Source organism: Pristis pectinata, chromosome 11 (assembly GCF_009764475.1).
Source record: "Pristis pectinata isolate sPriPec2 chromosome 11, sPriPec2.1.pri, whole genome shotgun sequence".
Classification (NCBI taxonomy): Eukaryota; Metazoa; Chordata; class Chondrichthyes; order Rhinopristiformes; family Pristidae; genus Pristis; species Pristis pectinata.
In genome coordinates, this window is record NC_067415.1 from 27,415,605 (window position 1) to 27,436,886 (window position 21,282).

General features: G+C 38.1%; 1 protein-coding gene across 2 annotated transcripts in view; it reads left to right on the forward strand.

Moving 5' to 3' along the window:
* Positions 1-21,282, forward strand: part of lnx2a (ligand of numb-protein X 2a) — an 86,628-nt gene that overhangs the window by 47,686 nt on the left and 17,660 nt on the right. For both annotated transcript variants that reach the window (XM_052025512.1, XM_052025513.1), the window contains 5 exons: positions 3,211-3,461; positions 11,413-11,544; positions 18,765-18,964; positions 20,104-20,472; positions 20,582-20,731. In XM_052025512.1, coding sequence (XP_051881472.1) covers positions 3,211-3,461; positions 11,413-11,544; positions 18,765-18,964; positions 20,104-20,472; positions 20,582-20,731 — 1,102 coding nt within the window. The remainder of the gene's footprint in view (positions 1-3,210; positions 3,462-11,412; positions 11,545-18,764; positions 18,965-20,103; positions 20,473-20,581; positions 20,732-21,282) is intronic.

Below are 21,282 nucleotides of genomic sequence, written 5' to 3' on the forward strand. Positions count from 1 at the left end.
CAGGCTACTGACAGAACCAGAGTCGGAGTGGGATGCCTCTTTAATTCCCCAACCCACTCCCACTTGAACTTTTCTGTCTGTGGTCTCCTATGCTGTTGCAACGAGACCCAATACAAGCTCAAGGAACGACACCTCCTCTCTCGTCTGGACATATTGCAGCCTACAGAACTCAATGCTGGGACCTGGCAACTTGTCTGCCTTTAGCCCTGTTTTTCTAATACCTTGTCCTTCATGATAGTGATTACTACAAGTTATTCCATTATTGTTTGAAACTAGCCCATCAGAAATCTATGAGGTATTTGGAGTGTCCTCCACCGTAATGATTGATGCAAGGTAGTGATTTAACTTATCTGCCTTTTCCTTGTTTCCATTATTAATTTCCCAGTCTCACTCTCTAGGGGTCCCATGTTTACCCTTGCTACTCTGTTCCTTTTTGTATATAGCTAAGGCACTTGTTGTCTGTTTTGATAGTACTTGCTAGTTTTCTCTCATAATCAATTTTCTCTTGCTGCTGGTTCCTTTGTTTACAGATTCCAAAAATCTATCAGTCTTATCTTTGATGGTAAGCATCAACTGAACATCCTCAGTCCTCTCTGATAGAGAATTCTGAAGATTCACAATCCTCTGAGAGGGAGGAAAAAAATCTCTTTATCTTAGCCAAACTGTCTTGCCTCCACTCTTGAGCCCCTTCATTCAAGTTCTAGACTCTTTTGACAGAAAAAACAGTTTCTCAACAGTTAGCTCCTCAACATCCACCTTCTAAAACCCTCCTTACATTTTTCTAAACTCCAGGAAATGTAGGCCCCTCCTACTCAATCTGTACTCATGGGACATCCCACTTTGACCATGGTGCCTCAGCTAATAAGTCTTTTACAATCGCAGCATGATCCTTGCATGCCAATCCCTGGCACTGAAGACCAGCATAACTATCTGCTTTCTGAATTGCCAGATGTACCTGCATGATAACATTGCGTTTTGCATACGAGGGCACCCATATCCTTCTGAACACTAGCAATCAACTTTTTCACTTCTTTCTATTCATCAGAATTAATTTCATACCATCCAAGAAATTCAGTTGCATTATGCTGTTTTTAGTGTTATATGATTGAAGGTTAATTTTGCCCAGAATAGAACAAGATAGTCATTTCAGGGTTGTTTTGAAGATCCTCCTTACAGCTTACTTTTCCACTTGACTTTGTATTATTGGAAAATTTGCCACTTAGGTCAATAATGTAGATTTTAAATACATAATCCTGCAGCCACCCCAATAGTTGCAGCCTGCCAGTCTGAAACTGAGCTGTTTATTCCTACTTGCTATTTTCTGGCACTTAACCAATACTCTATCCATACCAATAAATTGCATTTATTTGTGTAACAGTCCTTCAACAACACATTAAATACCTGAAACTCTAGTCCAGCACCATGGGACCTGACTGATGCCAGACCACAGAAAATCTGGACCATAGAAATTGCCTCAATCATCTTCCTCCGAGCAGGAGAACTGTTCTTTTAAACTACAGGTGACCCCTGCGTTAGAATCATTTGGGTAATAAAAATTTGCCCTTACAGAATTCACAAATCACTACCCAAAAATTGGAAGTACAGAATAAAATTCACTCTCACAGAATTTATGTAAGAAAAGAGTAAATAAATAAACACTTTTTTTTCAACTTGCGTTTCTTGATGCATGCGCAGATGATGCAGCTTTGTGTTATGGAAGATCTTGATACCGACTGTTTTCTAGGAACTGACTCCCCCAATCCCCCCCAAATAATGCGGGTGGTCACCGGTATAGACTCGCCTAGGGTCAGCTAAGGGTTCCGAGAACTGTATGTAACCCTAAATGCTGTCGGCTGAGATTGCAAAAGTTGCACTGGTAGGTTAAGTAGTTACAATTTTAGATCTTAGTTAATTTTAGATCATAGTTAATTTTAGATCTTAGTTAGATCTTGGGTATAATTAGTTAATTAGTATAGGTTTGCACTACAGATTCAAAACATGCTGAACCATAAGAGTTGTTGCACCACAGAATGCCAGACTAGAAAGTTTCAACCTGTACTATATCCATTGGTTCTCCTCATCCACCGTGCTAATTTCTTCCTCAAAAAACGCTCTTAGGTTTGTTAAGTATGATTCCCCTTCCGCGAAACCCCGTGGATTCTACCAAGTCATGTAATGATTTTCTAAATGCTCTGTAACCACTTCCTTGTTAATGGATTTCTTGCATACTGGTCTGTAGTTCCTTATTTTTCCTTCTCTCTCTTCTTGAATGGTGGTGTTATATTTTGTCATCTGGCAATCGACTGGTACACTTTCACAAGTTTGTAGAAGATTACTACCATAGTATTTCCTGTCACTCCAGCCATCATTTTTTGAATCTTCATTCAAAAGGCCATTCAGTCAAGGGGATTTATCAAGTTTTATTCCAATTAATTTATTCTGTTTACTCGTATTAATTATTTTAATGATCTCTCTCTAATTATCAATGATAAAATATTTATTAGCTGTTTTCTTAGTCTCCTTTTTATGATTCACCTGTTACAGACTCCAAAGGATCTACATTAACTTTACTTTTATGCCATACCTTTAATGAAGAGAAAAACACCTTCATAGAAGGATTATCAATCACATATCTGATGTCAAGCCACATGAGGAAATATTAGGGCAGTTGACCAAAAAATTGGTCAAAGAGGTAGCTTGATAAAGGATGGAAACCTCAAGGGGAATTCAGAGAGGAGACAAAACAGCAAGTGGAAGTTAGAAGAGTAGTAAGTGAAATAAATAGATAACAAAGTCAAGTAGCAAAGGGGATCAAAGTATATTTTTTTAAAAAAACACAAAAATTACAAAATTAAAGTAGCTGAATGCTCGAGGTTCCATTAAAACCATGTTTTCTGCCTTGAAATCCAACACATTATTTTATGCAACCCAACATATGGACTCTTAATCAAATGGCACTGAAGGGTTAGATAGATCTTAGAGCAGGATAAAATGTCAGTACAACATCGTGGACTGAAGGGCCTGTACTGTGCTGTATTGTTCTATGTTCTATAATCTTAAAAATTTTAAAAAGCTGCAAATTATCTATTGATTGCTGTGAGGTTTATGGCTTATGTTTCCTAAATCAGTGAAATTTTAAGAATTCTGCAGCATTTCTTCTTTGTATCTTTCAAAACTTTCTAATTTTCTTTATCTCTGCTTTCCTTTTAGGTGCTCTGGAGCGTCTGACCACAGGGCTGCTTTGGAGAATCGCAAGTCTTGTGGGTCTAGTGGAACAGAGAGTGAAAGTGACAGCAAATCCACGGTGGTAGGGCAAGAGGATCATCCACCTTCAGATGCAGACCAATTACAGATTGAAGTGGCAACTGTGGGATGCAGCAGCTTTGCTTCACCAGCATCAATTTGTGCAGATGAATCCGGCCAAAATAACCTTGCGTTTGAAGGAAGCACTAAGGAAAACAGTGAGTAGTTGAGGTTGACAATTAAATTTAAAGTAAGCCTGGAAATGCTGGTAAATCTACAGACATATTTTACCACTCTTTTAGAAGTCTTTTAATTATTTAGTAAAATCAATGAGCTAATAGATTTATAATTGGAGTATTTTCTATATTCTTGTAAGAAGGAATTTTTCACATATCATTATCAGGAATCACTTTCCAATACCTAAGCAGAGAACAATAAAGGTAAATATTCTCCAGGGAGTTTTGATCACTTTCTAAGTCCATTTCACTATACTTTTAAAATCATGAAGGACATTTTTCTCAGTTTTAATTTTAAGGAAGTACTCATTTTGAATAGTAGCTTAGTGAAAGGGGATATTTCTTCTAATTGTATCAACATCCAAACATAGTTTCTGAGTTAGACAGCTCTTAAAAATTTCATTGGTGTTATTGAGTACACTGTTTTTTAGAATTTATATATGCAATGTAAAACAGTTTTGATAACATAGTAAGGAATTTCTTAATTGTCTACTGTGGAAGCTTGATTAATTTGTGTTAGAGTTCTGGGTTGATCTGGAGAACTCCCAAAGAAATTCCTGGCACAGATGTTTACTAATAGCTGTAATTTTTAAATAACAAGTATACTTCATCAAAGTCACTACAATACTAGTAATAAAGACCTCCATTATTGTTATGTTTAAGGAAAACTAATATGATATTGGATATCAGGAGGTGCAGAAAAACTAACATTTGAAATCATGGGTTTCAAAGAGAAAACAGCCTCACAGTGAGTTCCTGTTGTATAATTAAATCATATGTAGAATTGTATAAATTGTGTTTATACAAAGAACTTGTTTCCATGCCTGAACTGTTATTTACGAGGGATGTACTAACATGAGGTCGTGAAAAATTTATTGGTAGTTACCTTATGATGCACAATATGACAGTGTTTGATATGGTGATAGACAACAGTGACGCTGGCAGAAAGAGGAATGAGGCCTTTTAGCCAGCTTATATGGTATTAGGATGGAGATTAAAAAGTACCTCAAAGGTTGTAACCTCTAGATTACCACCTCATGGTTACCAGCATTTGCATGGCTAGTGAATACAAAAGTAACAAGATAGTATATATGAGTATATGGCAGAGGATATCTGTAGGGGTGTAGGTTTTAGATTCTTGGGTCATTGGAACTGGTTTTGGTTTAGGTTAGACTAGTACAAACCAAAAGGCAGAACAATGGGAACCTGGAAGTTATTTAAGAAAGAAAGAAGCCAAAGAAGCCTAATCTCCTGGAAAGCAGGAGATTAGAGCCTATCCAAAAATAAACAGACACATTTCTGGAACTGCAAAATTAATAGGACAGAAATAGTAGAGAATTTCAACCACCCCAACATTAATTGTGACAAAATATCTATTAAATGTATAGATTTGAGTGCAGGATTCTTCATTTTTTTTGATGCAGTAGGCTGAATAAAAAATGGACCAATTCTGGAATTATTGTCTGGATGAAGGGTATAATGGGCATCGGTAAGAGAGTAATTTTATGGTAGCAATCATTTTTTAAAAAATCATTCACTGTTTCAGGATCTGGGTATGGCTGATTATTGCCCATCCCTAAAGGCTAGTGGTGAGCCACCCACAACTAGATGGTTTGCTAGACTATTTCAGAGGACATTTTAAGGGTCAACCATATGGGGTGGGTCTGGAGTCACCTGTAGGCCAGACCAGGTAAGAATAGCATATTTTCCCCCATAAAACAGATGGGTTTTTACAATAATGTAGTAGTTTTCATGGTAATCATTAATGACTAATTGTTATTTTCCTAATCTGAATTTAAATTCCACAGCTGCCATGGTGAATTTTAAATGTAGGCCCCTGGATTGTTAGTCCAAGCGTCTGGGTTACTACTCTGGTAAATCACTGTGTCATCATTATTCTGCTAATGCAGCCAGACTTAGCATATGATATTAGGTAAAAGTTCTCAGTGAGAAATGACCAGGATTACTACATTCTAATATTATTTAGCAATAGTCTAGAAACTGCTATCTATCCCAGAGTAGTTGGAGGCATTTAGGGAGATAAGGGCTCAGAGCAAATATGTTTTTAGTTATATCAGGTGTGGGACTCTGAAACCTAAGCTCCTTGAAATAAAGAGTAGAGCAAACAAAGGAATTTCCTGTCAGATAACTGACAGCTTGGTGCTGCAAATAGCCTAAAGGAGCACAGAAAATGTAGGGATGAAATTATAAAGAAAATGAAGAAGAGAGTGGACAAATAGGATCGAGGAATAGCCAAGGAAATATGTAAATGTGTAAAAGGGAATCAAGAGGATTAAGGACAATTAGAGAAAAAAAAAGTGTGGGGGGGTGTGTGTGTGAGAGAGAGAGAAGGTGGAAGACATGGAACTGTTTTAATTGAATACATTGTGTTTACCCTCACAAAACAGTAATACGATAAAGACATTGTAATTCAGGAAGAAGTGTGAAATATTAAGTGTCATAAAAATGGAGAGAGGAAATATTTTGAGGTTTTGCATCTTTAAAACTGGATAATATTTATTCCAGGTTATTAAAATTAACATGGGAGGATAACGTAGCGGGTCTATCTTTTTCCAATCTTCTCTGCAGACCAGAAGCCTGCTGATGTGACACCATTAAGTAACTTCAGAGCAGTCAGTCTAACATTGGGAAATTATTGGAAAAAAAATTATGAGAGGCAATATAACTCATCAGTTATAAGAGCACAAACAAATCCAAGAACAGCAGGCTGGCATACTTTGAAGTAGAAGATTGAAAATCCATTGGGTCCAGTGAAAGTTCAATCCAAAATTAGCTCAATGGTAGACACAAAGTTAACAGTCATTCATTTTTAAGAGATTGGAATGGGTGCTAGATATCTTGTTCTTGTACACCGGTATCAGAGAGTTTGACATTAATCTAGTATAACATCAGAGCATCATTTGCTCAAAAAGTGCTGGTAAAACTGAAGGCAAAGGGAAATGACTGGGAAAACTCCTCACTAGCTGGAGTATTACCTTGTACAATGGAAGGTGGTTGTGGTTGTTTGGAGATAGATTACCTCAGCCTAAGAACATCATTGAAGTACTTCCTCGTGGCAGTCTTCAGTTACTTCATCAATGACCTTCCTTCCATGATAAGTGATCAATCCCAGTTGAGCTTATGAATGCATAGTGCTTCATTTAGTTTGCATCTCCCAAGAAAATGAAACCGCATCTGCCTCCATGCAGCAAGACCTGGCCAACACTCGGGCATGTTGATATGGCAAGTAAATTTGTGTCATCTAAGGGCCAAGCAATGACTATCTCAAACAAAGCCCTTAGCATTCAAAGGCATTACATCATAGTCTCCCCACCATCACTTCCTGGGAGTGACTATTGATGAGAAGCTTAACTGAATAAGCTACAAGAACTTGTCAGTGACTGGGTATTGGGGGGAAGGGGAGTGGGGGGTGAAGGGGGAGGAGGTGGATTCGCCGCCTTATTCTCCAATGTCTTTCTACCATTTTAGAGGGAAAAGGCAGGAATGTGATTGAGCGCTCTGCACCTGCCAAGATTAGTATAGCTCCAACCACAGTAAAGTTGAACACCATACAGGACAATGCAGTCTGTATGATCAGCTCTCCGTCCATCACCTTGAATGTTCATTCCTTGCATCACTGGCACATCAAAGCTGTAATATTTAGCATCTGCAAAATGCACTGTTGTTTATGAGGATTTGGAAAGGATAAGGGGATACATATATACAAGACACTGAGAAATGTAGAGAGACTAAGGGATCTTGGAGTCCATGACCACAGATTTTTGGTGGTGGCAGAGCATGTGGATAAGATAATATGGAATTCTTTCACGTATTGCCGAAGTGTACAATACCCTAATATTCAGCTGAAACTATATAAAACACTGGTTAGTCCACAGATGTGTAAAGATCTGGTAGGGAGTTTCAGGATTTAGACCCAATGACAATGAGAGAATCTTGCTAGAAGAACGTGATACCACAAGAGATGGGGTAGAGGAGACGTACAAGGATTTTGTCAGGACTAGAGAAGATTGACTCAGCTGGATTGTTTTCTCAAGAAGGTTGAAGGGAGATTTGGAAGTGGTGCCAAAGGTACTGAGAGGCTTAAATATTTTGTAATATTTAGAAGACAAAAATAAAACTGCAGATGCTGGAATCAGGATCAAAAAACAATGCCTGAAGAACTCAGCCTTGACCAGAAACATCGACTTGAATCTTTTGCTTCCACAGATGCTCCTTGATCCGCTGAGTTCTTCCAGCATTGTTTTTTTTTATTGCAATAGAAAGACAAGTGAATAATTAAGGAAAAATAGTTTGTGCAATGTGTGATATTGGTTTGGAACCCACTGCTTGAAAAGCTAGTCTTTGTTGGTTAGGTAAATTGGATTGGAAAGGCACCTATTTTAAAAAGAAATGTCAATGGATTTTTTTATATTGAAGGTCCATCTAGCTTCAATGTAGCAAACTGTCAAATAAGCACACAATGCATTCTGAAATAAAAACAGAAAATACTCAATGCATTCAACAAGTCAGGCAGCATCTGTGGAAAGAAAATCATAGTCAATGTTACAGGTCCAAGACCTTTCATCAGAAAGTTCTAACCAAGGGTCTCTGACCTGAAATGTTAATCCAGTTTCTCTTTCTACAGTTGCTGTTTGATCTGCTGATTGTTTCTAGCATTTTCAGATTTCCAGCATCTGCATTTTTCTTTTATTTTCATCCCCATTGCATTCTTTTTGAACAGACATTTATACTCAGCTTCCTGAGCAAGAGGAGAGTTTAACTTGCCAATTTACACTGCTCAGTTGAAGTTGGTTGGGTGATGTGGCCAAAGATGTTCAGCATTCCTCCTGTCCGCTTGACCAAGGAATTAGCATCAACAGTATCTGCTTCGATGTCGATCCAGCAGAGTACCAGAACTAAAGTATCAAAGGAAACCAAGAAGTTAATAATAGATCCAAAAAGGCAATATGAAAAGAATCTTGCATAAAATAACTAACAGCAAACATTCTTGTATAATGTATTAGGAGCAGAGCTGTAAAAAGAAATGAGGGTGCATTATAGATTAATGAAGGTGAGCTGTAATGAAATAGGAAATATGACAGTTCTTAAATGAGTACAGAGGAAGAATGGGACACAACCTCAAAGGTATGTGGGGACTTAGTAACAAGACAAGGAGAGAAACATGGCAGATTTAATATGTAAAGTAATGATGATGGAGAAATTAGTGGAACAGTATAAACAAAGTTTCAGAATCTGATGGCTTTCATCCCAGGGTAGCTAAAATGTTTAATGGCTTACAGGTACTTTCATCTCTAGATTCAGAAATGGTGCCTTTAGTTTGGAAAACTGCAAATGTCCCTCCATTATCTAAGAGGACAGGGAAGGAGAAAGTACCCATAAGTACAAAATGAAGGCACATGAATTTGAAGTAACTATGTGACATGGGTTGGTAATTGGTTGGAAGATTACAATTAAGAAAAAAGGCCATTTTCTGATTGATAAAATATAAGTGATGGTTCTTGTAGGATCTAAGCGGGAGCTTCAGATTTTTATTATATGTACTAAAAACTTGGATGATGGAATAGAGATTATACCTATATGTGGCAGATGGTAAGAGGTAAACTAATTCGATCTCATTCTCAACAATATGCCCATTGCAGATGGATTATAGTATTGGTAGAAGTGACTAGAGCACAGCCACTTGAGGGAGGGGGTTCCATCTTCACATATTGAACACCTTCCATTGTGCTCTGATATACTTTGACTGTGATAAAGTCGGATAGGAAGTGGATATCTGTGAGACACTGTGGGCCATCAGCTACAGCAGAAATTGTGCTCTATCAGAAAATGTAATCTCATGATCTGGCATTTCCCACACTCAACTAAAGCCATCAGGCAAGTGTATCAACCTTCACTCAATGTATTAGGTTATCCAGGAGCAGCAAGGGGTAGTTCTAAAATGAAATACCAATCCAAAAAAAGCTAAACATAGGACAACATGTATGCTAAACATCAAATGGTGCTACCAACAATGTAGATCAACACACTGCAGTCCTGCTATATCCTGTCCTGAATGATGGTGAACAATTATACAGCTAACGAAAGAGGGGCTCCTAGAACATCACCATTCTCAATGATGGCAGAGAGCAGCATGTGAGTGTCAAGGACATCTAAATCATTTGTAAAACCTTCAGCCAGTAGCACAGAGTGGCTGCTCCATTTTAACTTCCACCTGCGGTTCCAGCGTCAAAGTTAATCTTTATCTAATCTGATATAATATCAACATATGGCTAAGCACTGATACAGTCATGGTCATGCAACCAGACAATATGTAGTGCAGAACATTACTGCACCTGAATCACCAGGCTTTCAACTAAGCTGTTCGAGCAGAAGTATAACACTGGCATCTACTCAGTAATGTGGAAAATTGCCTAGGTATGTCCCATCCAAAAAAAAAAGGAATTCAGCAGATTTCTGCCTCATCAACTTACTGCAGTGATCCGCAAACTGATGAACTTTGCAACACTTGCTCACCAATAACCTGCACAGTAACGCTCCATGCTCCAGGATCACACAGCTGTCAGACCTCATTACCTCATTGGTCCAAACATGGACTAAAGAACTGAACTTCACAGTTGAGGCAAATGTGGCTCCCTTTGAAATCAAGGCAGTGTTTGACTAAGAGTGGCACACAACAGCCTTAAAACTGAAGTCACTGGGATCCAAGAGATTGCTCTCCAGTGACTGGAATTATAGCATGAAAGAAAATTGTAGTTGTTGGAAGTTAGTTGGCTCAGGCCCAAGGTATCACTCCAGGAATTCCAAGACTAAATGTCTACAGCTCTTTCATTCTAACCTTCCCTCTGAGTGAAGATTAGTAGTGCAATAGTTGTTGATGATTGCACAATTCTAACTTGCTTTCACATCAATGAATTGCCAGACAATGTCCATCCCCAACAAGAAAAGTTCCTATCACCTCCCCTTGGCATTCCACAGCATTACCCCTCTATCAATACCCCAGATGTCAGTGTTGACCAGAACCTTAAGTGAACCAGCCATACAAATATTGTGATCAGAAGTGCAGGTTAGAGACTGGATATCCTGCGATGAGTGATTCACCATCAAAAGCCTTTTCACCAACAACAAAGTACAAATTAGATTGTTATGGAATATCTCCCACTTGGCTGGGCATGTGCAGTTCCAACAGCACTGGAAGACAATGCATCCCTCATGAGTGGCATCCATTTAGCTGTTCTGTGTATTCACTTCTTCCAGTGGTGCACCTTGGCTGTCATCTACAAAATGAATTGCAGCAATTCACCAAAGTTTTTTCAACATCATCTCCCAACCCTACAAATCTTTGCAACCATGAAAGACAAGGATTGCAGGCAAATCGGAATACCAGCACCTGCATATCACCTTGTCCTGACTTGGAAATAGAGGACCATACTACATTGTGGCTTGATCTAAATACAAGAACTCCTTGCTCTATAGGACTATTGGATTACCTTCACCAGATAAATTTCAAGAATGTGGCTCAACACCATTCAAGGACAATTAGGGACAGTGAATAAATGCCAGTGAAACCTACATCCCATAAATGATACAAGCTTGCAAATGATGCTAAGTGAGGAGGCACAGTATGTTGTAAAAGGGAGCAGGAAATTAAGACAAGAAGACAGACTAAATTTAATTAATATAATTAAATGGCAAAACAAATTGAGGGATTTAATGACTGACTTATATTCATATTTGGCTAATATAACTGTACTGCCTTAAAAATCAAGGAAGGTGACCTGCATGCAACAGTCTAAATTTTTTTGTAAGGAATTATTTTTGACTGATCTGTCGAAGGATGGGTTTAAATTGTATCAACATTTTTCTTATGGAGTTTCAAAACAATTTTTAAAAGGATTTATTTCTGGATCTTCAGATATTCGTTCTATGGATACTCAGCCAATCCGTCCTAAAAGGCAGCTGACAAATTCCAAAATCCATTTTCGCCGAACAAACAGCACTGCAAGCTGGGATCTCCGAACTGAACCCCAAAGTCCAACAGAGGAAGGTGGTCTTCCCCTTTATTCTTGTTTACATTTTAAACACCTAGAATCATTTTCTCAAAATATTCTTCCCCATTTTTATTTCTTTAATGTTATCCTCTTGACTGTTAATGTGTGTCAGAGTATAGTTACCATCTTCCTGATTTTCACAACTTTGTTCTATTACTTCCACTATCTCTACTGTTTCCTTTCATGTTGTTTGGTGATGGGAAAGATAGCCAGACAGGAAAGAAGCCACAAATAACTTCTAGCTGTATTGGACATGGTTTGCACCTGTCCAGTCTCAGTCATCTTGATCCCATCATGTTTACTAGCAATTCATGTTCATATTGTCCCCACATTCCCATCAACATCTCATCCTTCCTCTTTGAACTATCCATCCAAACTCTAATATTCACTCCCACCTGCTACCAGAAAAATGAATTCCTTAGCCTTGTATCTCAATCTAGTAGCTCTTATTCCCATGAAAGGTTGGCCAAAACACCAAGGGTACAAATTTACTTTTAATTGTTTAAGCTAAACTAAACCAAATACAGTAGTGGCTGGCTTCCATCATTTGATACCATTGAAATCAATATTTAACATATTTGTACACTTATTGCAATTGATGCAGAATGAAGTTCTACCCCAGGCACGATGCCATTCCTGGCTATAATATTGCTCACTCTCCTGCTTTCCCCTAATTATCCTTATGCTCTGTATTTCCATCAGAGATTTTGTTTGCTTTAAAAAAAATAAACTTATTAAAATATGCAAATTCAAACTACCTGATTTTGTTAAAAAGGTATAAACAGACATAGAACAGTACAGTATAGGAACAGGCTCTTCATGCTGTGTCCACAACTCTCTGCAGTTTCTTGTGGTCGCAAGCAGAGCAGTTGCCATATCAAGTTGTGATGCATCCACATATCAATGCACCATAGAAAGGATCCTAAAGGTTGGTGAGTGTCAAAGGGGACGTGCCAAATTTCTTTAGCCTCCTGAGGAAGTAGAGGCACTGGTGAGCTTTCTTGGCCATGGTGTGTACATGTTTGGACCAGGACAGGCTACTGGTGATGTTTGCTCCTAGGAACTTGAAGCTCTCAACCCTCTTGACCTCAGCACCATTGATGTAGTCAGGTGTATGTGCACCGCCCCCCTTCTTGAAGTCAATGACCAGCTCTTTTGTTTTGCTGACATTGAGGGAAAGGTTGTTGTCATGACACCATGTCACTAAGCTCTCTATCTCCTTCCTGTACTCCGACTCATCATTATTTGAGATACGCTCCGCCACAGTGGTATTGTCTACAAACTTGTAGATGGAGTTAGAGCAGAATCTGGCCACTCTGTTATGAGTGTATAGGGAGTAGAGGGCTGAGGATGCAGCCTTGTGGGGCACCAGGATATATCTAGTATCCAAAATGTGCTATGTTTAAGCACATTTTGGATATCAGAAATGTCAGCTATTGATGAAAATGACACAGAAAATTCTGAGTTTTTGGAGGAATTTGTGGAAAACTAAATAACAGTTAATGTGAGTCACAAAATGTGACATTTTTAACATCAAATCTATCACATTTACAACAACAGGAATTACAGATATCACAAGTACTTCCAATGATTTTCCAATAATTCATCCCACATAATATTAAATTTAATATAAAATAGAGTTTATTTGTTAATTTGAAAATGTGTTGTTTGGGGGTTTTATTGTGGAGTGCATGTGTTATTCAAACAGAATATTGGTAACAATTATCCTTTATTTAAAATATTTGGTAATATATTTTGGCCCAACTTTACAAGCCTTTTAATGTGCCCTGAGTAAATAGGGTCTACGTGATGGTGTAATACACATAAATCAGGAAGATTCCATGTTAACTCCTTCTTATGTTTTGCCAAGTTAGCAAATCTCAACCAAAGCAATGACTGGCATGGAATTGGCCTAGGGATGTTAAAGCTTGGCTGTGATTTTCTTCTTCCATTCCCTCGCACACATTTCAAGAACCAGTTAGTACCTGCTGACACAGAGCAGCCATTTACGTAAAATAAAGGTTGTCATCTCAAAATGGAAATTTTATGAAAGGGTGTGAGGAAGTAAGCACAGAAAATTAGAAATGAGGTGTTCTGTTTAGCAGTTAGGGGAATGGTAGCACAGGTAAAATACTAATCCAGTCCACAGAAATGAATTCAAACCCCACCTACGGCAGCTAGGGAACTTAAATTCAATTACTTAAGTAGATTCTGGGATAAAAAGTTATGTTGACCTTGAAGTTGCCTGAGTGTGGTAAAACCCAAATGGCTCACACATGTCATAGAGTCTTGGACAGCTGCAGCAAAGAAACAGGCACTTCAGCCCACCACATTTTGCTGACTATCAAACACTCATTTTATTCTCCCCATATTCCCCCTCTAAATTCTACCAGTCGTACACACTAGGGACAATTTACAGTGGCCAATTAACCTACCAACCTGCATGTTTTTGGGAGGTGGAAGGAAACAGGGGCACCCATAGGAAACCCACTTAGCCACAGGGAGAATATGCAAACTCCAAGCAGACAGCACCAGAATTTATGAGTGAACTGGATCACTGGAACTGTAAGGCAGCAGCTCTGCTAGCTGAACTACTGTCCTTTAGGAAGGAAATCTGTTATCCTTACCTGGGCTTCAATTTGTGTGACTCCAAACCCATAGCAATGTGATTTACCTTTTAGTTTATCTCTCCACAAATGCTGCCTTACTTGCTGAGTTTTTCCCACACCTGTACTACTTTGTTGGTTTCTGGTTGTTTCTTAAATGCCTTATGAAACAGCCTTACAAGGCAATCATTTGAAGGGCAGTTAGGGATGGGCATTAAATGCTGAGCTGGTCAGTGATGTCCACATCCCATTAATAATTTAATGAAAAGTTTTCTCTACTTATCACAGTAAAAAGTTACAGCAAAAATGCCTATAGTGCAGTTAAAATGAATAGTTCCTTGTGTGTCAATTACCTAATTAAGGGACAAATTTCATGGAATTTGAAGAAAAGATCCTCCACTGCATCTTTATTGTGTGCTTTCAGTGTGGAACTCCTATATCTTTTGTTAATTATGACATTCTAGTTGTTTGTTAAATGGTGAGTCTGCCCTGTGGAACACTACCGTCCACTGCCCCAGTTTCATTCATCCAACCAGGTAATCCATTGATCACTGTTGAAGTAAAAGAATAATCTCTAACATTGCTCTATTCATTTTCACTATTGTAAAGAGCCCTCATAACTAATTCCTGATTTGCCTCTAAGACATGGGTAAACCTCCTCACCTCCTCTGCACCATTGTCACAGGAACCAAAACTGTAAGCAGTATACCAAGTGAGATTATATAGTGGTCTCCAATTTCAGCATAACCTCCAGATTTAAAAGTGACTGACTTCTCTGTACAAATCACCATTCTACTTGCTTTGTTTGTTGTAATAATGCATTGCATGCACTTGGGAAACAACCGGCCAAGAAACCTCCAAAAAGCATATAAGTTGTCTTAGTTACATCCTCATATCATTCTTCTCAATCATTATTCTCTTATAAAATAGGCTTTTATTTTGAATCTGTCCATGTCCTTTGCTAGTTTTGTTCTTGCATCCCTGATTTTTCTTTTTTTGATATTTCTATGTAACCATGAATTCAGAATATTAACCACCCTCTCTTAATATTTATAATTATTTTGAATTATTTTGTTTGCTCCTAAATTTTGCTTTATATGTTGACCTATGTTGAAGATCTTTTTTATTTTGCTGCACGTAGCTGTATATTTAGCCTGCAGTTTCTGTTGAATGTCTTTACATTTATTTTTGAGTAAAATCAGCCTTCAGTTTATATCTTTACACTTGGCATTTAGTGCTGCCATGAAGTAAATTGATTTGATCTCCCAATATGGCACATTAATCTACTCAGTCACTAATGTCTTTGAGGTTATTACTAGAAATCTACAAAAGAAATATAACTTTTTTTTAAAAAACGTTTTGCTGCAGACTTTCTAATTATTTAAAATAGCCAGTTGGATATGGTCCACAGACTCTGAGAGCACCACTGGCAAATTTCCAGGAAGCTTGTTCAAGTAATGACTTGGATTTTGCAGTAACTGCTGGCATTTCACTGTGCAAATGCCAGCAAATTCAAAATTTCCACACGTGTGCATATATACCAAAGTTCCCAACATGCTGTCAGCTGCTTATGGTCATTTTTTAAACTGCTGTGACTCCTCATGGAGTATAGCATGGATTCCCACCAATTACATAAGAACATAAGAAAATATAAAACAGCAACAGGAGGAGGCCAAATTGCCTCTTGAGTCTACTCCACCTTTCAGAAAGATCATTACTAATCTTACCTATAGCTTCCATTTCACTTCCTGGCCTAATCCCAATAACCTTTGATTAACCTATTATCCAAAAATCTATTCTGCATCAGCCTTGAATATACTTAATGGTGAGGATAATGTACTTAATGGTAGTGATTGTAGAGAGAAATAATACAGCATGAAAAATTATACAACCTGACACAGAGTTCTTCATTGATTTCATTGGACAAGAGGTCTGAGAGGGACTAAGGAAAGTGTTGGCTTAGATTTGAATTGTGTTTAGATATTATTAAGTGTTTTAGTTTGTTTATTTTAGCATTTAATTCAATGTTTTAATAGCTTGAGTAATTTAAATATTTCTTGAATGTTTTGGCAACCAGTTAGGTTGAGTACTCAACTTAGATGTCTGTCAGTTTTTTCAGAATGGATGGGCCTTGTTTTAACCCCTCATGGAAGGTTCTGCCAGGGGAACCATTCAAAGTAAATGTGAAGTTTTATTGTACATCAGCAGTGAGCATGGGTGGATCATCACTGACCATAAATCCTGGTGTAAAGAAACTCTGACAGACAATTTTAACTTTACTCCTCATATTCAAATCCGCCATTATCACTCCTTTTCCCCAAAAAATAGCTCTTGGTTCTGTCCACCCTTGCAAGCTACTGCCCCATCTCCAACTTCCCCTTTTCCAAAGGCCTTGAATGGACTGTTGGCTCTGAAATCAGGGTCTATCTTTACCAGGAATCCACTTGAATCAGGTTTCCATTTCCACCTTTGCCACAATAGAAAACAGCTCTTACTGAAGGCAATACTGACATAATTTGTGACTTCCAGAAAGGTCTTTTGACCTTCTCAATGTTCTTACAGCCTTTTACATTATTGATCACACCTGCCTTCATCACCATTTGTTAGCTGGGCATCTGTTGGGTTCCATTTTTAACTAAAGCAGCAGTTAATACACAGGACTCCAGCATCCAATCGTAGCCACTATATTACCTACAACACCTTTCCCCTTGGCACAAACTTAGAGCCCTCAGTAAAGCAATGACTGAAATCACCATTTTCTTCTGTAACTCAAGAATGGAATTGTTCTCAATCACAATATAAAACCAATTAATTTACACAAATATGTTATTGAAACTTACTTTAATGGCCAAACTGTTTGCTGCATCATTCAACCCTATTAATTAAAATCAAATTAAGTAATTGACAAGGCCCAATACCTTCCTTTTTCACTGACCTTTACATTGTTGCAGTGGCACTTATATGTTCTTGTCATTTTTGGTCCTCACAGTTAGTCTGTGTTTTTGTAACTATCTCTTTTCTCCAATTTCATTTCAATTATTGCCAAGTTTTTATCTCGTTCGTTACTTGAGTCATAGAGTCGTACATCATGGAAGTAGGTGCTTTGGCCCACAGAGTCCATGCTAATCATTAAGCACCCATTTACACTGATTCCATTTTATCCTCCCCACGTTCCCAGCAACTCTCACCACCAGATTCACTTGCACACTAGGGACAATTTACCGTGGCCATTTAACCTAGATGTGGGGAAAAAAAGAGTGCCATGGGAAACCCATGCAGTCACAGAGAAAAGGTGCAAACTGATAAGGTGCACCAGAAGTCAGGACTTGAGCCCAAGTTGCTTGAGCTGTGAGGCAGCAATCCTAATAGCTGCGTCATTGTGTTCTCCTACATTTTACCCAGGATTAAATCAAGCAATGCGCCTTTTCTCATCGAATTAGAACCAGGGCTATTTTTAAAATATTTACTGCACATTGCTTGCCTAAAAATTGGGAGAGGAAGATCTGGCACAAACCTTGTGCATCTCATTGCATAACTATCACTTTATAAGAGGGCATTTTAATAACTGCCCAGACCTCGTGGGAAAACAAGCAACAGGAATGCAGGAGCAAGAGATGCCTTGTTCCTCCAGAAATGTTAAGTTCTGAAACTAGTCCAAATTTGGGCCATATCTCCAGAGTTACTACGTCATATTGTTTTAGTTATTAATATTATTAAATTTCCATTTTATTCATATACATTACATACTGAATCTTGATGCCATTTTCTAGTATTTTTTGATGTCCTTTGCCCCTTCTAAAACAGCATTTATATCTTTCACTATGTCCTCACTTTTCGTTTTCTCTCTCTGATATTGTTGCAATGTACATTTCAGCTTAACCTTCTAGTAGCTTCAATGCTCTCCCTCTCTGGGATCAATCAACATATTTTACCATTCCCTCTTCCATATTAACTTAGATTTGAGCACCACTACCTTGTGTTCCTACTCTGCAAATGTTGTAGTGCCATTTTGATCCAGATAAATGCTTTTCTTTCATTTATGGCTTTTCTTGTTTCAACCCTCAATTCCTCTCTCTCTCATATCAATCATTTTATTCCTTAACTGTACAATGCATGGAAGAAGATGCAATTTGGAGATTACCATGCTTGAGGCCTTCTTTCTTAATCTATTGATTACCCTCTTAAACACTATCACCAATGTTTCAAATGTACTCCATCTACATCATGACTGTCTTGTGAATCATGATTTTTTTTCTGCTTTCCCTCTCTTCCCAAAGGTTTTTCTATTTACATGACTGCATCACTGACTGATCAAAGGTAAGATGTGACCTATTCCGAGGATTTGGTTAATACATCCTTTGATCATTTACATTCTAACCTTCCCTCCCTCCCCTTGGACAGGTACTATGCTTACAGTTGATACATCTCCTGGATATCCTGTATAAGAGAAGCGAAGTGTGAAAAAGCACAACCTACAACCCTCAGCCTTTCACATGCAACTGAACTGTAAAACAGACAAATATTTGCAAAAATAACTTTTAAAATACTTAAAGCGTTAAGAAAATTTTCCAAATTATTAAGTATGCTTATTTGTATATTTTTAAATGCAGCACTACCAAAGCAACCTGGTCTGGCAGAAGGAGAGATTACTGGTATTGAACTTCACAGGGCTGATCCCTGTATGGAACTAGGCCTGAGCATCGTAGGTGGGAATGAAACTCCCCTAATTAATATTGTAATTCAGGAAGTTTATCGAGACAGCATTGTTGCAAAAGATGGAAGACTTCTTTCTGGTGACCAAATATTACAGGTAATAAACTAGAACATTTTCATATGTCTATTTTAAGATTATTTCAGATTAATCTGGGCTAAGCATAATGTAGACTGTACATGCATTCTTTGTTTTGTAAACTATACTTTTCCTATCCACATTGTTCTCACCCTTTCCTATCCAAGTGTAAAAAAAAGTTATTTCCCAAACACTATTGCAAGATTTTTATAAAGTCTTTATCATTCTGTTGACTGGTAAGCTGCCTTTTTGAACTGCTGGCTTGCCATGGACACATTCAGCTGGGTTTTACTTTATCAGCAAATTGGTATCTGAAGAAATAATTCAGATTAGATACCTTCAGGTGCTGAGAAACATCTGAATTACTAAACCAGCCAAGCATGAGATAAATCTCTCCCTTGCTCTCACACATTTATCTACATCTAAATCAACTTTTCAAAAAATATCCGTTTAGAAGTCATATCATAGTGCAATATTTATCAGAAAAGCAATCGCTTAAAGTGCAGTTCCTGAATAAATTGTTTCCAACTCCTCCGTACACATGGTATGGTTATGTACGGAGGTACCTGAACATATACAATGGTGTGATTGAACACCATTTGCAGAAAATTCAGTTGCACCTGCATGGTCACTCATGCAGAAGCAGACCTCACAACAAATGTGAAGCTTGCTTCGGCAAGACATAAAGGAAACCTACCTGACCAGGTTTGAGGCTGTGGAGTTCAGCACTTGGAAACCTCTACAGTTAGGCCTTCTTTAAGTTCTGTACTTACCTTTCAGCCTCCCATCACTGTACCTGGCTCCAACTAGATCCAAACCTCCTCCCCACTATCTAACCTCCAGCCACTTAATTGTGACCCAGATCCTCCATCAATATTGATTTAGATTTTTAAGCTTTGTGCTATAGTTGGATTGATAGTTCATAGCATAGACCCAAAGATGTACAACACTGGGTCACTTGCAAGACCTGAGGCACAATAGGTGAAGTTTTCAGTGGACAACCAACAATCTAAACAGTTGTTGGAGTCCCACTGCTGAGTCTATCTATTGCGCTCATTAGTGTGAACTAGAATATCTAGCCAATTGTTTTTTGTTGCACAGATGTTTGTATATGTTTTATGCCTGAAAACAATGCTGCACTGCTGTGTATTTTGTTCCAGGTTAATGGTGTTGATATCAGCAATGTACCTCACAACTATGCCAGGGCTGTGTTTACACGGCCCTGCTCTGCCCTACATCTCATAGTTCTCCGGGAAAGACGATTTGGTGGATTAACACACTACCATCCTGATGGCAGCTCTATTCGAGAAGATGGCTTTCATGTGACTCTACTTAAAAGAGAATCTAGCGAGCAACTAGGTATTAAATTGGTTCGTAGACTAGATGAGACAGGCATCTTCATCCTGGACCTTCTGGAAGGTGGACTGGCTGCTCAGGATGGGAGACTGTGCAGCAATGATCGGGTGCTTGCAATAAATGGCCATGACCTGAAGCATGGAACACCTGAACTTGCTGCTCAAATTATCCAGGTAAAGTTATTTCAGTGCTTTCAATATGTTGCTATATTTTCAAACCTTTGAGATAACTTGCTTTTCGTATTTTATCTATAAGTAAACATTTTATTTTCATGCTTTTCAGGGCAGTGGTGAGAGAGTTCATTTTGTAATCTCTAGAACAACAAAGCAGCAGTTCTCAAATGTTATTCGAGAATTGGGTTCACATACAAGTCATCAGCATCCTACCCAGTTAACACAACTCATGCCCCATAACAAATCTAATATGCACAAGGTAAGTGAGAACAATAAATGAGCATGAATTTCACTGAAATACATAGTTTACATTGATTGAGCCCACTCGGAGTCTAGTAATCAGCTCTGAATCAGTCGTTCTGAAATATACTCAGTTAATTTCACATTAGCAGGTAGACAGTCAAATGGATTTCAAAGTTCCATTAAATTACATGATTAAGAATATAATCAGCAATATAATTTTTCTTTGGCCTTTAGTAATCATTTTGCACGTCTTAATATGATATTTTTCATTGTTGGCATCTCAGGTAAGTACAGTTAATCTTCAATTATTCATGAATAATATAAAACAAAACATGGATAATAAAAACTACTGCAAAATGCATTAAAAGGCGTCAAACATTGTTGGAGAGTCTCCAGCCTGGAGAGTGGCAGCCCATACCCAAGCCAGATTAGTGGTTTGGAGGGGTGATCAGAGGGTTGGGTCCAGGGCAAGTGCTGCTGAATAATCAAGAGGTGATCATACCTGGATGTGTGAGAAGCTGCAGAATATCATTTCATCCTTGAATATTATTCTTGAATACGATGTGT